General features: G+C 53.5%; 3 protein-coding genes across 3 annotated transcripts in view; 2 read left to right on the forward strand and 1 right to left on the reverse strand.

Moving 5' to 3' along the window:
- The window catches only part of GCHFR (GTP cyclohydrolase I feedback regulator), a 6,794-nt gene extending 3,516 nt beyond the window's left edge, over positions 1–3,278 (forward strand). Inside the window, exon 3 of the mRNA XM_029965741.1 lies at positions 2,423–3,278. Within this exon, the coding sequence (XP_029821601.1) occupies positions 2,423–2,546 (124 nt within the window). The 3' untranslated portion in view covers positions 2,547–3,278. The remainder of the gene's footprint in view (positions 1–2,422) is intronic.
- Positions 3,279–3,538: 260 nt separating this feature from the next.
- The window catches only part of DNAJC17 (DnaJ heat shock protein family (Hsp40) member C17), a 17,184-nt gene continuing 9,326 nt past the window's right edge, over positions 3,539–11,396 (reverse strand). The window contains exons 9-11 of the mRNA XM_029965723.1: positions 10,853–10,957; positions 10,469–10,597; positions 3,539–3,743 (exon numbers count right to left, since the gene is read on the reverse strand). Coding sequence (XP_029821583.1) covers positions 3,621–3,743; positions 10,469–10,597; positions 10,853–10,957 — 357 coding nt within the window. The 3' untranslated portion in view covers positions 3,539–3,620. The remainder of the gene's footprint in view (positions 3,744–10,468; positions 10,598–10,852; positions 10,958–11,396) is intronic.
- Positions 5,738–7,628, forward strand: CUNH15orf62 (chromosome unknown C15orf62 homolog). Its single transcript, XM_029965739.1, has one exon. It carries the CDS (start codon positions 6,404–6,406, stop codon positions 6,917–6,919), a length of 516 nt encoding a protein of 171 aa, XP_029821599.1. The 5' UTR covers positions 5,738–6,403; the 3' UTR covers positions 6,920–7,628.

Here is an 11,396-nt window from a genome sequence, read left to right on the forward strand (position 1 = left end):
GAAAGTCCCCTGGCTGGAACATGGCTGCTGGCACCCCGAGAGCATGGCCACGTGCCAGTGGGGCGAGCCCGGCCACCTCCACCAGCGTCCCAACCAGGGCCGAGAGCTCCGGGATCTGCACCATGGCCAAGCAGGATTTTCCCCAAGCCCTTCCTGAGCAGACACAGACGCTGCAAACCTCCCCCTTCCTGCAGCACCGTGGGCCCCAAAACCTTAACCGTGACCTTGGAGGGAGCCTGAAGGAAAGGCCTGAGCAGCACGAACCTGCTGGGAAACCGGGATGGACAGGTGAAGCACTTAACTCCCTGTAATCAGGGGGTGCACGGATCCTGTTCCGCAGCTCTGCACGGCCAAAAGGCCCCTCATTAAGTCCCACGAGGTGTGGGGAGCAGGCATGTGGTCGCCACGCTCTGGGCCTGTGGCAGAGCCCTGGGGGCAGCCAGGGGTGGCACAGGGACAGCTAGGATGGGCACAGGGAAGAGCCCAGATGGAGCACAGGGGCAGCCATGGTGAGGGGCAAATCCCGGACCCTCAGGTGCTGTGGACAAGGGGACTCTGGGTGTGCCCAGGTGGATGTGGGTCCTCGGCCTCTCCGGTCATTACGCGCTCTCAGCACCCTTTGGTCTTCACTGCGATCCCTGTTGGATTTGGGAGCCGAGGGCTGAGGCACCTGCTGACATTCAGCGTACCTGTTCCTCCGGGCACAGCCAAACCCCGTCCTCAGGGAGCTGGAGGAGAGCTGGGCAGAGATCCCAGGAGCTTGGCTGCTCCATCCCCGCAAATCGCCGCGCGCGGAGGACGCTCCTGCCCCACCCCTGCGTGGGCTCTCCTGGTTTGGCACACCTGGAGGCAGAGCAGGTGGAATCACACACCAAACCAGTGCCGATCTGGGATGACTTCTCTTTTCCCTGATGGCGTTTTATCTGGAAGAAAAGGCTTTGCAGGTGTCCCAGCCCCTCCATCCCGGCTGGATGCACACGGAGACGGCAGCGTGTCCGATGCCCACACTGTGCAATCTTTGCCTCCCTCAACACAGAGCTGTGATAAAGCCCCGGGAACTCTTTCCTCCTGATTTTAGCTCAGCCACTCCGTTTTTTAGGTTCCTACAAATCCCTGCCTCTGCTCCTTCCTCTGAATAATGGGAATAATATTTACCACCTCCCACTGGGAATCCGAAGGATTATGTGGCAACCCTCCTGGAGAAAGCATGGACTTCAAAGACATTTATAATAACACACATTATCTTTACACCACATCTATAATTACAGCCAAGTACAGTCTATCTTGAGAAACTGGAAAATCTCTCACATCTTGGGGTTATTTTGTGCTTTAAAGCACTCCCTGCTCCAGCACAGCTCTGCAACCCGAGCAGGAGCAGCTTTGGAAAGGCTTTTGGACCCTTTTTTATCGTTATTAGTATGAAAATCAGGAGAGTCTTTGTTAAGGTGGCCAAACTGGATCCCCAGTGATCCTGCAACCCGTCATTATCAGGCACCACGAATCACCTAAGGGCTGAGCTGCCCTGGAACTTATCCCAGCTGCTCCCATAAATGGTGCATCCCAGAAGCTGTGTCAAAGGAAAGGCTGGCAGATCCAGTGCCAAAGGTTCTACTGGCCAGCTCAGCTCTGCTGTCCCCACCCAATTCAGCCCAGTTTGTGTCTGGTCCTTTACTGGGGAGCAGTGTCACAGCCCTCAAGATTCCACAGAGGAGCAGACTCTGGGATCTAGGGGAAGGAACGAGCAGCTTCTGCTCCAAACGCAGAGCCAGCACAAAACCAATGAGGAATTAGGGCCAGACAAGGATCCCGGTGTCAGTTCCCAGACTCCCAGGTACTGCTGGGGCAGAGCAGCCTGTGCTCCACTTCACCTGGCACCTCTGTGCAGGACAGACAACTCCTGGCTTTCCAAAGCTTTCCCACCTGACTGAAGGCAGCACCTTGTTCCAATCCCCAAATATCAGCACGGGCTCTCAAACCCACCCAGCTTACAGACATGCTCCAACATGGGCAGAACATTGGGATTTCATTCCTTAGAAACACCTGAATCATTCCTCCCTGCTTGGCCCAGATTCTCCTCCTTCTCCATGAATTCCCAGAACTGTGTTCCCCTGTGTTTACCCATGAACCCTCTGCTGCAGTTTCAGCCCAGTTTCCGAGCAGCACCTGGCTCTGGACACCCAGTCCCTGAGCCACATTCCCATTTAACCTGATCCTTCCCTCCTGGACAGGATTCCTCTTGGTTTGGCACCGTGGGCTGTGTCCTTCCCCTCGGGTTAACCAAAGCACTGTGTTGCACTCACCTGTGCCAGGTGCAGTCACTGGGCTTACCTGGGTTAGGACTGAGGCAGAGTCACTTCCACAAGGAAATTCCCGTCTCTTCCTCCCCCCAGCTCACTTTATTCCTCCTCTTTCCCGGGAGCAGCTGTGAGTACTACGTGAACGACGTGCCGCGCGTGGTCCTGGACAAGCTGGAGAAGCTCGGCTATCGCGTGGTCAGCATGACCGGCGTGGGCCAGACCCTGGTCTGGTGCCTCCACAGGGAATAGCCAGGAAGAATCCTGCCTTCCACCCAGCCCAGATCCTGCTGGACATCATCTCTACAGGACTGACAGCGAATTTTTCCCCCTTCATTCCTTCCTGTCCCAGACTCCCGGCGCTCGGGCGGGGAGAGGAGCAGCACAGAGGCAGAGCTGGACCCAGTGGGATTTTGCCATCCTTGTCATTTCCCAAGAGCATGGGGAGGAAAGGATGCCCAAAAATCAGGCAGAGGGAACAGATGGCTCCAGCTCTGCCTTCAGCAGGATGGCAGTCTGGCAAATTCCAGCTTTTTACATTTTAATCATCTATTTAGCATGCCTTGGAGGAAGCTCAGTAACAGACCTGTCTGCCTTCTCTCAGGCTGCCTGGAGAGGTCCATGCCTTCTCCCGAGCCAGGGAGGTTACAGGGGGACACCAGGCATGGACAGCATCCCATCTCATCCCTGAAATCTGAGGGAGAACCACTAAACCTACCCAGTGGTCCGAGAATCCCCTTCCCTTGGCAGCAAGGCCCATTTCCATCCCACACAGGATCGTGGTCAGCAGCATCCTCAGACTTCCAGATCCCAGAGTGCCATCCAAGCATAACACAGGGTTCCCAAAATAGCACAGAAAGGTGTTGTGAGCATTCCAGGAGCAGGCCCTAATCCCAACAGCAGCAGTTGCACTGCTGGGATGTTTGGGGCTGTGTATGGATCCTGTTGTAGGGGTAACACCAATAAAGCTTTGCTCTAAAGACACCAATGTCCTTCTGTGGGTTGTTTGAAGCTGCAGCCAAATCCTTCTGGATGCATGGCTCCCAGAGGAGCTTCCAGGGATTAAAAGCTCCAAGGTTTGGTGTTCTGCTGGCACCCCTCACACCCTGTCCCATGGGATGGGGCAGCTGCTCTGGACACACACTGACAGGGTAATACCTGCACACTGAAGCCATTTCCTTCCCCAAACCTGGAAAGGGATAAAGGCCACAGTCTCTGGGAGTTTGTATTCCCACACCAGCTTTAAAAAAGGAGGTTTATTGACTTAAACTAAGAAAGAGCACAGGGCGGGGGGGTGCAGGGGTGGGGAGAATCCATACTGTCACGCTAAGTGTGAGACTCTTCCTCGTCTTCCCGCCGGAGCTGCTCGATGAGCTGCTGCCTCTCTGCTGCCTGGCGCATCCTCATCATCACCAGGCTCTCGTAGTCCCGCTCCGACACCACGGATGCCTGGCAGGGAGCAGGAAACACACACAACCCATCAGGGACAGTGCAGACCCAGCTCCCCTCTCCCCAGACCCCCCTCACAACACGGGAGTTCTGGGCAGGAAGCAGTTTGATCCCACAGAGATCGGGTGAGGTGTGAAAGCTGCCTGGCTACAGAAAAACAAGCTGCTTCCTAAGCATGGCTGCTGGGGAAAGCAGGAGACACAGAGAGCCTGCATTCCTGAATTCCCCTCTTGCTGCCAGAGCTGCTCCCTGCTCCCCACGAGGCTGGATGAGGCATTATTTTGGATGATGAGCTCACCCTGCACCTGCAACGCTGCAGCCCAAAGTCCAGCGTACACTTCACCCGTTACAAAGGCTGACGTCATAAAAACATCCAACCTCTGTGGATCAGTCACGGAACTGATAACTCCCAACCGACTGAGGGTGGTGAGAGCACCTCACAGGTTGCCCAGAAAAGCTGTGGATCCCTGGAAGTGTCCAAGGCCAGGGCTTGAAGCAACCTGGGCCAGTGGAAGGTGTCCCTGACAATGGCAGGGGAGCGGAACTGGATGATCCATAAGGTCCCTTCTGACCCAAACCATTCCTGATTCTATGATTGTAACAGTTGGAATTGATGATATTAGAGGTCTTTTCCAACCTGAACGATTCTAAGTGGCTGCAGCAGAAAGAAAACCACCAGGTTTGTTCCCAAACCTGACGCAGGAATGGAAATAGTTTTCCAAAGCTCCCGGAGCCTTCCTGCTGCGTGTGGCAGCAACTGTCACGTGAACCCAGTTGATTGCAGACTCTGCCTAATGAACGTGGGCAGCAGATGACAGCTGCTCCAGTGCTTTGGAACTCTGCTTCCAAAGCCATTCCACACTAGTAGGTGGCCGTGCTATTTTGGATGTATGAAAGCACTGCAAGGCTTGGAAACATCCATCTCATTCCTTGACAGTTCAAGCAGAAATAAGTGTCTTGATAGAAGGTGAATGGAAAAAAAAAAAAACCCTCACGTTCATTCTTCTAGGAACTGGGTTTAGTGGTGATTTCAGAGAGTCATGGAATCACAGAATGGTTTGGCTTGGAAGGGACCTCAAAGATCATCTGGTTCCAACCCCCTGCCATGGGCAGGGACACCTCCCACTAGCCCAGGTTGCTCCAAGCTCCGTCCAACCCGTCCTTGGACACTTCCAGGGATGGGGCAGCCACAGCTTCTCTGGGTACTTAAGGACATCTTAGGAAGCAGCAGGGATACAAAGGCAATAGAATGGCTAAATAAGACTCTGCATGAAAATGGGGCAAGTGCAATTTGTTATCAAGTGCCAGTAAAGTGGTTCCTCCGGCTGTGAGGACAAAATAGAAGCCCCACAACAGATGAGGAATGTTGAGTGGGAAATTAGGAGTCTAATTGGTGTCTTAGGAGCCAGATGAGTGAAATGACCTTTGGGTGCTGGCAGCACCAGTGTCTCAGAAAGCACTGATGGGTATTGGCCCTCAGCAGCAGAACCAAGATCCTCCCCAGTCCTGTCCATCAACCCCAGGGATTTGCTGGGCTGGATGGAAGAGGCTGTGTGAGACTCATGCAGATGAATCACCCACACAAACCTGAATCCCCACCTCGCACACGGACTGAAATTTAAAACAGACAAGAGATTATTCCCAGCCTGGTTTGGGAGCCCTGCTGACACACGGAGCCTTCAGAGTGGCAGGAGGGAGGAGAAGAGCCTGATCCAGGTGGGCTCCAAGCTGGCAGCTCCCAGCAGTCCGGGTGCCTCCGAGGAGCTCTCCTGCTCCTCAGGCAGCGTGGGCTGAGGCTTTGCCACTCCACACACCTACTTCCTGCAATCCTGGCAATTACCAATCGTGTAAAACCCAGTTCCTGACGTGGCTGACTCAGCAAGGGCTTGGCTCAAAACAAACACATCCGAGCAGGAGCTGCAGCCCGGGAAGAGGCGATGGGCGGCACATGAAGAGACAGCGGCAGCAGCTTCGGGGATTTTTAGCATTCCGGGTCCAACCTGGCTGAATTCCCGAACTCCCGGCTCAGCTGTCCCCAGACTTGCTCCTTCATCCTGGTGAGCGTGGCAGGCACAGTTCTCCGAGTGCTCCAGCAGCTTCTCCTCTGCGCCCTCGGACTCGGGGCTGCTCCGACACGGCGTAAGTCTCCTTTGCATTCCGTTCTCCCGGCATTTGCCTTTCACGGTGTCGCCTTTTACATCCCCCTTCGCCTCTATTTCCTTGGCTCCTCCAGTGGGACTGAGTCACCGTCTCCTTCCCAACCACCCACTGGATTTTCCGGCGGTGCCCCTCCGCAGAAGGTGGCTGGTTACCATGGCACCCGGGTGCCCTTCTGTTCTAGATGCCAGATTAGATCTGTTCTCATGGTGACTGTGCCTTGCTGTTCCTCACCAGCACACGTTTAACGAGCTCAGACACCGTGTTCCTTCTCCACTCAAGGAGGAGACTCCTTAAGATCCAAGACAAGCCAACTGCTCCTTACCACAGCGTGGAGTCTGTATTTCCTGCACTACCAGCCTCTCTGTTTTCCTTCCAGCTACGGGAACGGGGCAGGAAGAGGCTGTTCCTGCTGCGTGGCTCGCTGCTGATCCCGTGGCTTAAGTCCAGCACCTGCCTGTGAGGAGTCAGCAGGTCCCTTCTCCTCACTGCCTTCCCTCAGCATGGATACCTGGCGCAGAGGGTCCATCAAGTCCACCACGTTCTTCAGACGTTTCTCCCTCAGGAGGCACAAAAAGCTGGGCAACCAAGTCATCATCCTGAACCAGAACAGCCACACTCTGGACACTGACGGCCAGAAGAGGGAAGGCTTGAGGGATCTGAAGGACAAGTCTGACTACCTGTCGTGCCAGAGCGAGCAGAACCTGGCCAAGGCACAAGCCCCTCCCAAGCCTCCCCGGCTGTACCTGGACAGTTCCAGCTGCCCCAACATCATCGACCACACCGACTCCCACTCCGACATCTCCTTTTCCGACGCCGCTCAGTACCACAAAGGCACTCAAACGCACAAGGACCAGGCTACAGACCACGGGACCTCAGAGGCAGGTTCCCAGAACGGCACCACTCTTCCCGACCTGGCTGACCCCTTCCTGTCCTTCAAAGTGGATTTGGGGCTATCGCTCCTCGAGGACGTCCTGCAGACCCTCAGGAAACAGAACCCAAGAGATTATGCCATCTGAAGGTATTTATCATTCACCACATCCCATTTACCCAATGCTGCTGCCGGTTCCTCTGATCCCAGCGGGAGGAAGGATGCTGGAGCATGCCTGTCGTGTGTGGCCTGTTTTGTTGTCCTCACCTCACCCACCACAGACCATCCCTGTCCTTGCCAAGGAATCCTCTGGAGCAGAGCTCAGGTGAGAGCACTGTTTCCACTCTTCACCCTGGCAATCTCCCACTCCGGACTGTGCGTCTCCTCCTCAGGGAAGAACGGCATCGTTTGGGAAAGACTTGTTATTTTGGGGATGTGGCTGTGACACTGCGGGGCAGGGACACACAGGGACTTGGCATGGATCCCTTGTGGGACAGCAGGCAGCCTGCAAGGAGACAGCAGCACTGCACCTCAAAGCCACAGGTGTGGCAAGGGCTGAGAGACGGGAACTGGGGGTTCTTCTCCCACCGTGTCTGGATGTGAAAAATCAAAGCTGTTCCTCTTTTTTTTTTTTTTTTTCTTCTTCCTTGTGGGTTTCTTTTTCCCCAGCTCCAGTGCAGTTGGCACTCCCAGCCTGGAAACAGGTAAGCACCCACTCGTGCTCGTGCTAAGAGCACCAGCAGTGGGTTTATCCTCCTGGCAGGGGAGAGGAGATGTCTCCACACACTGCTGCCTCACGCATGCACTGAGCTCCCAGCTGTACAGATGTGGAAGAATAAATGTATTTGTGACTGGAAGTGTCTGGTTGCCTCATTTAGTCGGTAAGAAGCCACAAAAAGCCAAGGCACCAGGAGCACAGGGTATCTGGAGTGGCCCAGATACATCCTCCCCGGCACTGCAGGTTTTTCTGAGGGAGGGGAAGCAGCGTGGCTCTGTTTTTCTGGGCTGGGGAAAGGAGAGAGCTGCTGGGACTTGATTTTCCCCAAAGGAGAGCTCACACAGCTCAGGGCAAGACCTAGTTCTCCACCCCTGAGCTGGAGAGCAGGAAGGGCTCTGCCAGGCTGAGAACACTTTGGGGCAGCATCAGGGCAAACTGCTAAAAGGACACTGCAGAAACTACTGCAGTAGTCACCAATTCTTACCTTTCTGATAGGCTAGATATTAGGGCTCTTTTAAAAAACAACAGTAATAAAACTTCCATGCCCCCAGATAACCAGGAGCTTTGGAAGTAGCTACAGCAAAGTGCAGGGACATTCCAAAGCTGGCACAGCCGGCTCTTACCCTGTCAGATTCACCTCTCAAAGCCTGGTAATACGAAACAAACTCTCTGAAACCTCCAAGGAGCTTAGAAAAGGTGCAAGGATACCAGGCAGGAGGCTTTTCTCAGGGCTGAGGAGCACTGGCAGGGAGATCCTCCTGAAGGAGCAGGGAAAACCTTCCCAAACCTGAGTGCTCCACACCATTGTAGTGGCAAAACAAGCTCCTCGCTGCGCTGCACAGCCACTGTGTGCTCTGAACCATCACACAGACATTGCTCTAAATGGCCTGGAGTAACACTGGCCAAGCCACAGCTTTTGTAATCCAAGGGGAAGTCGCCTGCTTGGCTCCAGCAGCTTTCCAGGAACTGCTGGACAACGTGCACCCGTTGCCGTAGGAGAACAAGTAGCCTGAGACTTACTGCCTCCTCCCAGCACAACAGCCAGCCTTGCTTCCACACGGGAAGCACTTCCAAACCCCCTGCTTAGGGTCTGACCGTCCTTTACCTGCAGCTTTTGGCACTCAGCTCCCAGGTGCCTGTCCCAGGCAGGGAGCACCGGGATGACTGTCCCAGAGGATGAGTGGCGAGCGCGTTGCCATGAGAACGCTGCGGGTCTTGGGCTGTTTGCTGAAGCAGAGCAGGGAAGGAGCTGCCTTTGCATGGGGTGGGAACAAAATGGGGGTGGATTCAGACAAAAACAGGGGGGAAGCAAATAGGAAGCGAGGGCAGCTTGAATTGGAATGAGATTTGTGCAGCTCGGAAGCAAGAACGTGGAGTCTGATGGCTGGGAAGCCGGGCTGGGTGTGAAAGGAAGAGGCAGGAGCAACAGGGATCTGGAAGCTCATCCTGCACAGCCCAGAGCTGGAGAGGGCAAACTAAGTCAGCTGCAAGCAAAACAGCCAAGAGGAGCTATTAGCACACTAATCATCCTGTGGAAACATCCTGGTGGATGCAGCAGGAGCAGGATTTTGAGAGGGTCTGGAGCAGGCGCGAGGAAAAGTGGGAAGCGGAGCAGTTTAGAGATGCAAGGCTGCAACATAATCCCAGAAATTGCAGTTGCTTACAGAAAAAAAAGCAGCAGAAAGGACAGCCAAGCATCAGCAGTGCAATTCCTGGGAAGGATGCATGGCCCTGGCAGCAACTCCTCCCCATCCTGAGAAGCAGGATGGGATTGAGGAGGCTGTGCTGGGTAGAGGTGGGTCACCATGAACCCCTCCTGCTGCTTTCCTGCTCTCCCTGCTGCCCCAACCACACTAATCTTTCACCACAGGCAGACACTGCACTTCCAAAATAACAAGCTCTGGGCATGGAAACAGGCCAGGATAAACTCAGGGATCTGAACCCACACAGGCTGGAATCCACCACCAAGCTCCAACTGCAACAGCAACACCCTTTGGTACGAATGAGCCAATTCTCACTTTCTCCTAATGAGAAATTCTCAAATAAAGTGGTTTGGAATCCTTTTTTTGCCCCAATTTCCTTTCTACCACTCTGGTCCCCTCTCTGAATCTCCTGTGGCTGCAGGACTCTCCCAGATTCTACATGGATAGAACAACAACCAGGCATTCTGATGTATAAATGCCAGTACTATAAACAAAGTACTGGCAAAAAAGTCAAGAGTGAATGTACTGAACAATCTCACAGGCTTAAAATATTTAGGGAGTGAACACACAAAAGGCTGATGGAGACACACAGCTTAAGAGCACCTGGACAGCATGAGGCAGGAGCCCTCTCAGCAATGAGATTTCTGAATCTTTATACCACAGGGAAGGAGGAGAGGAGGGTAAGTGTCATGTGAAGTTTGAACCAGGTCCCTTCCCACCTTCCCAGCCAAGGAACTGGCTAAGTAAGCCAGAAGACATGCAGCTTGCACTCAGAGTAACCACACTGGTGTGGAGAACCAAATCCAGACCATGAGGTCTCTAGAAGGGTACTTAGCTTGATATTGCTTTCTCCTCCCTCCTGCAGACCCTAAAATTAGAGGTTTCCTTCCATCACTGAAATTTCCTTCTCCTGTGAACGCAGTGAGTAACCAAGACTGCCTAAAAAAACCTTCATTTCAGCAGCTCTCAGCCAGAGAATTCCCACAGTCAACACCTATTAACAAATCCCAGCATAATGGCATTGGAGGCTTTGGGCTGAGCAAGGAACATCCTTGTTCTTCACTTGGAAGACAGTGAGTGTGTGAAGATCCAGTCATCCAAACAGCTCCAGTTCTCTTTAAAAAAGCCACTGGTCCAGCACAGAAAAGCTGATGGGAAAGCCAGGCCTGGCATCAAGTGTTTCTTTGCAGCTCATATTTGCCCATAAGTACAAAGCACACTGAAATTTAGGTTGCTATAGCAACGACTTTAAATACCACAGCCCATGTCTCCTTACCTGTGAGGTCCTGGGCTGGCTGGTGCTGTCAGAGAGGACAGTGCTGGGGTGGCTCTGGGGCTGCCCCTCCAGCCAGGAAATCTTCAGAGGGTTGTTTATCAGGCCAACTTCATTCTTCACAGCCATCTCCTAGCAAGGAAAATATTCTTCCATCACCACCTGAATTCCAGGCCCCGCTCCCTCACAGGTCCCTAAGGATCACTTTCCCATCTCACCCCGGCCTCAAGGCCAAGTGGGGCACAAACAAGGAAGATCCATCCCTGGAAGTGTCCAAGGCCTGGCCTAAACCGTTCTGTGATTGCATTTGTTAAGATCTGTTGCAATCAGATCATCTTTAAGGCACTTTTATGGTCCTTATCTGCATTGAGCACAGACAGAACATACCCCTGCCAGATCTTCAGATAAACAGGTCACACACAGTTCTGGGCTGGTTTTCCTTTTGATCTTTTGGATGTGAGTGAAAGAACAGGTGACAAGGAACAGAGGCTCCTGCACAGAGTAAGTTAATGGAACTACTAAAATTAAGGGTAATTGACGATTTCTGTTCCCACAACCACGTGAATTATTAAAATTCAGTGAGCCAGGACATTTTGATTTGTTTTTCACTGCAAATGCCTGGTATCACCTCTAAAACACAAAAGCCCAACTCCAAGGTAATTCACCTTCACTGGGAGCTGATTAAATGCTCGGTGCCTGATTTTTCAGACACTGTCTCTTCCCTCAGCCTGTTCCACGCACAACCTGTTTATATGCCTGGTCTGCTCCGGGTCTGTGCCTCCAGCTCTGCCACTCCCTTCATCCCTCTGAGCCTTCAGACTCTCATTAGCCTTCTCCACTGCCTTAATGACCTGGGCTGTCACCCTGTGACCTGTCCCCTCCTGTGACATCCCCCCCACCACACCCAGCTGGGGCTCTGCACACTCACCGC

This window comes from Manacus vitellinus, unplaced genomic scaffold (assembly GCF_001715985.3).
Source record: "Manacus vitellinus isolate BGI_N305 unplaced genomic scaffold, ASM171598v3 scaffold_118_pilon, whole genome shotgun sequence".
In the NCBI taxonomy this organism is placed as follows: Eukaryota; Metazoa; Chordata; class Aves; order Passeriformes; family Pipridae; genus Manacus; species Manacus vitellinus.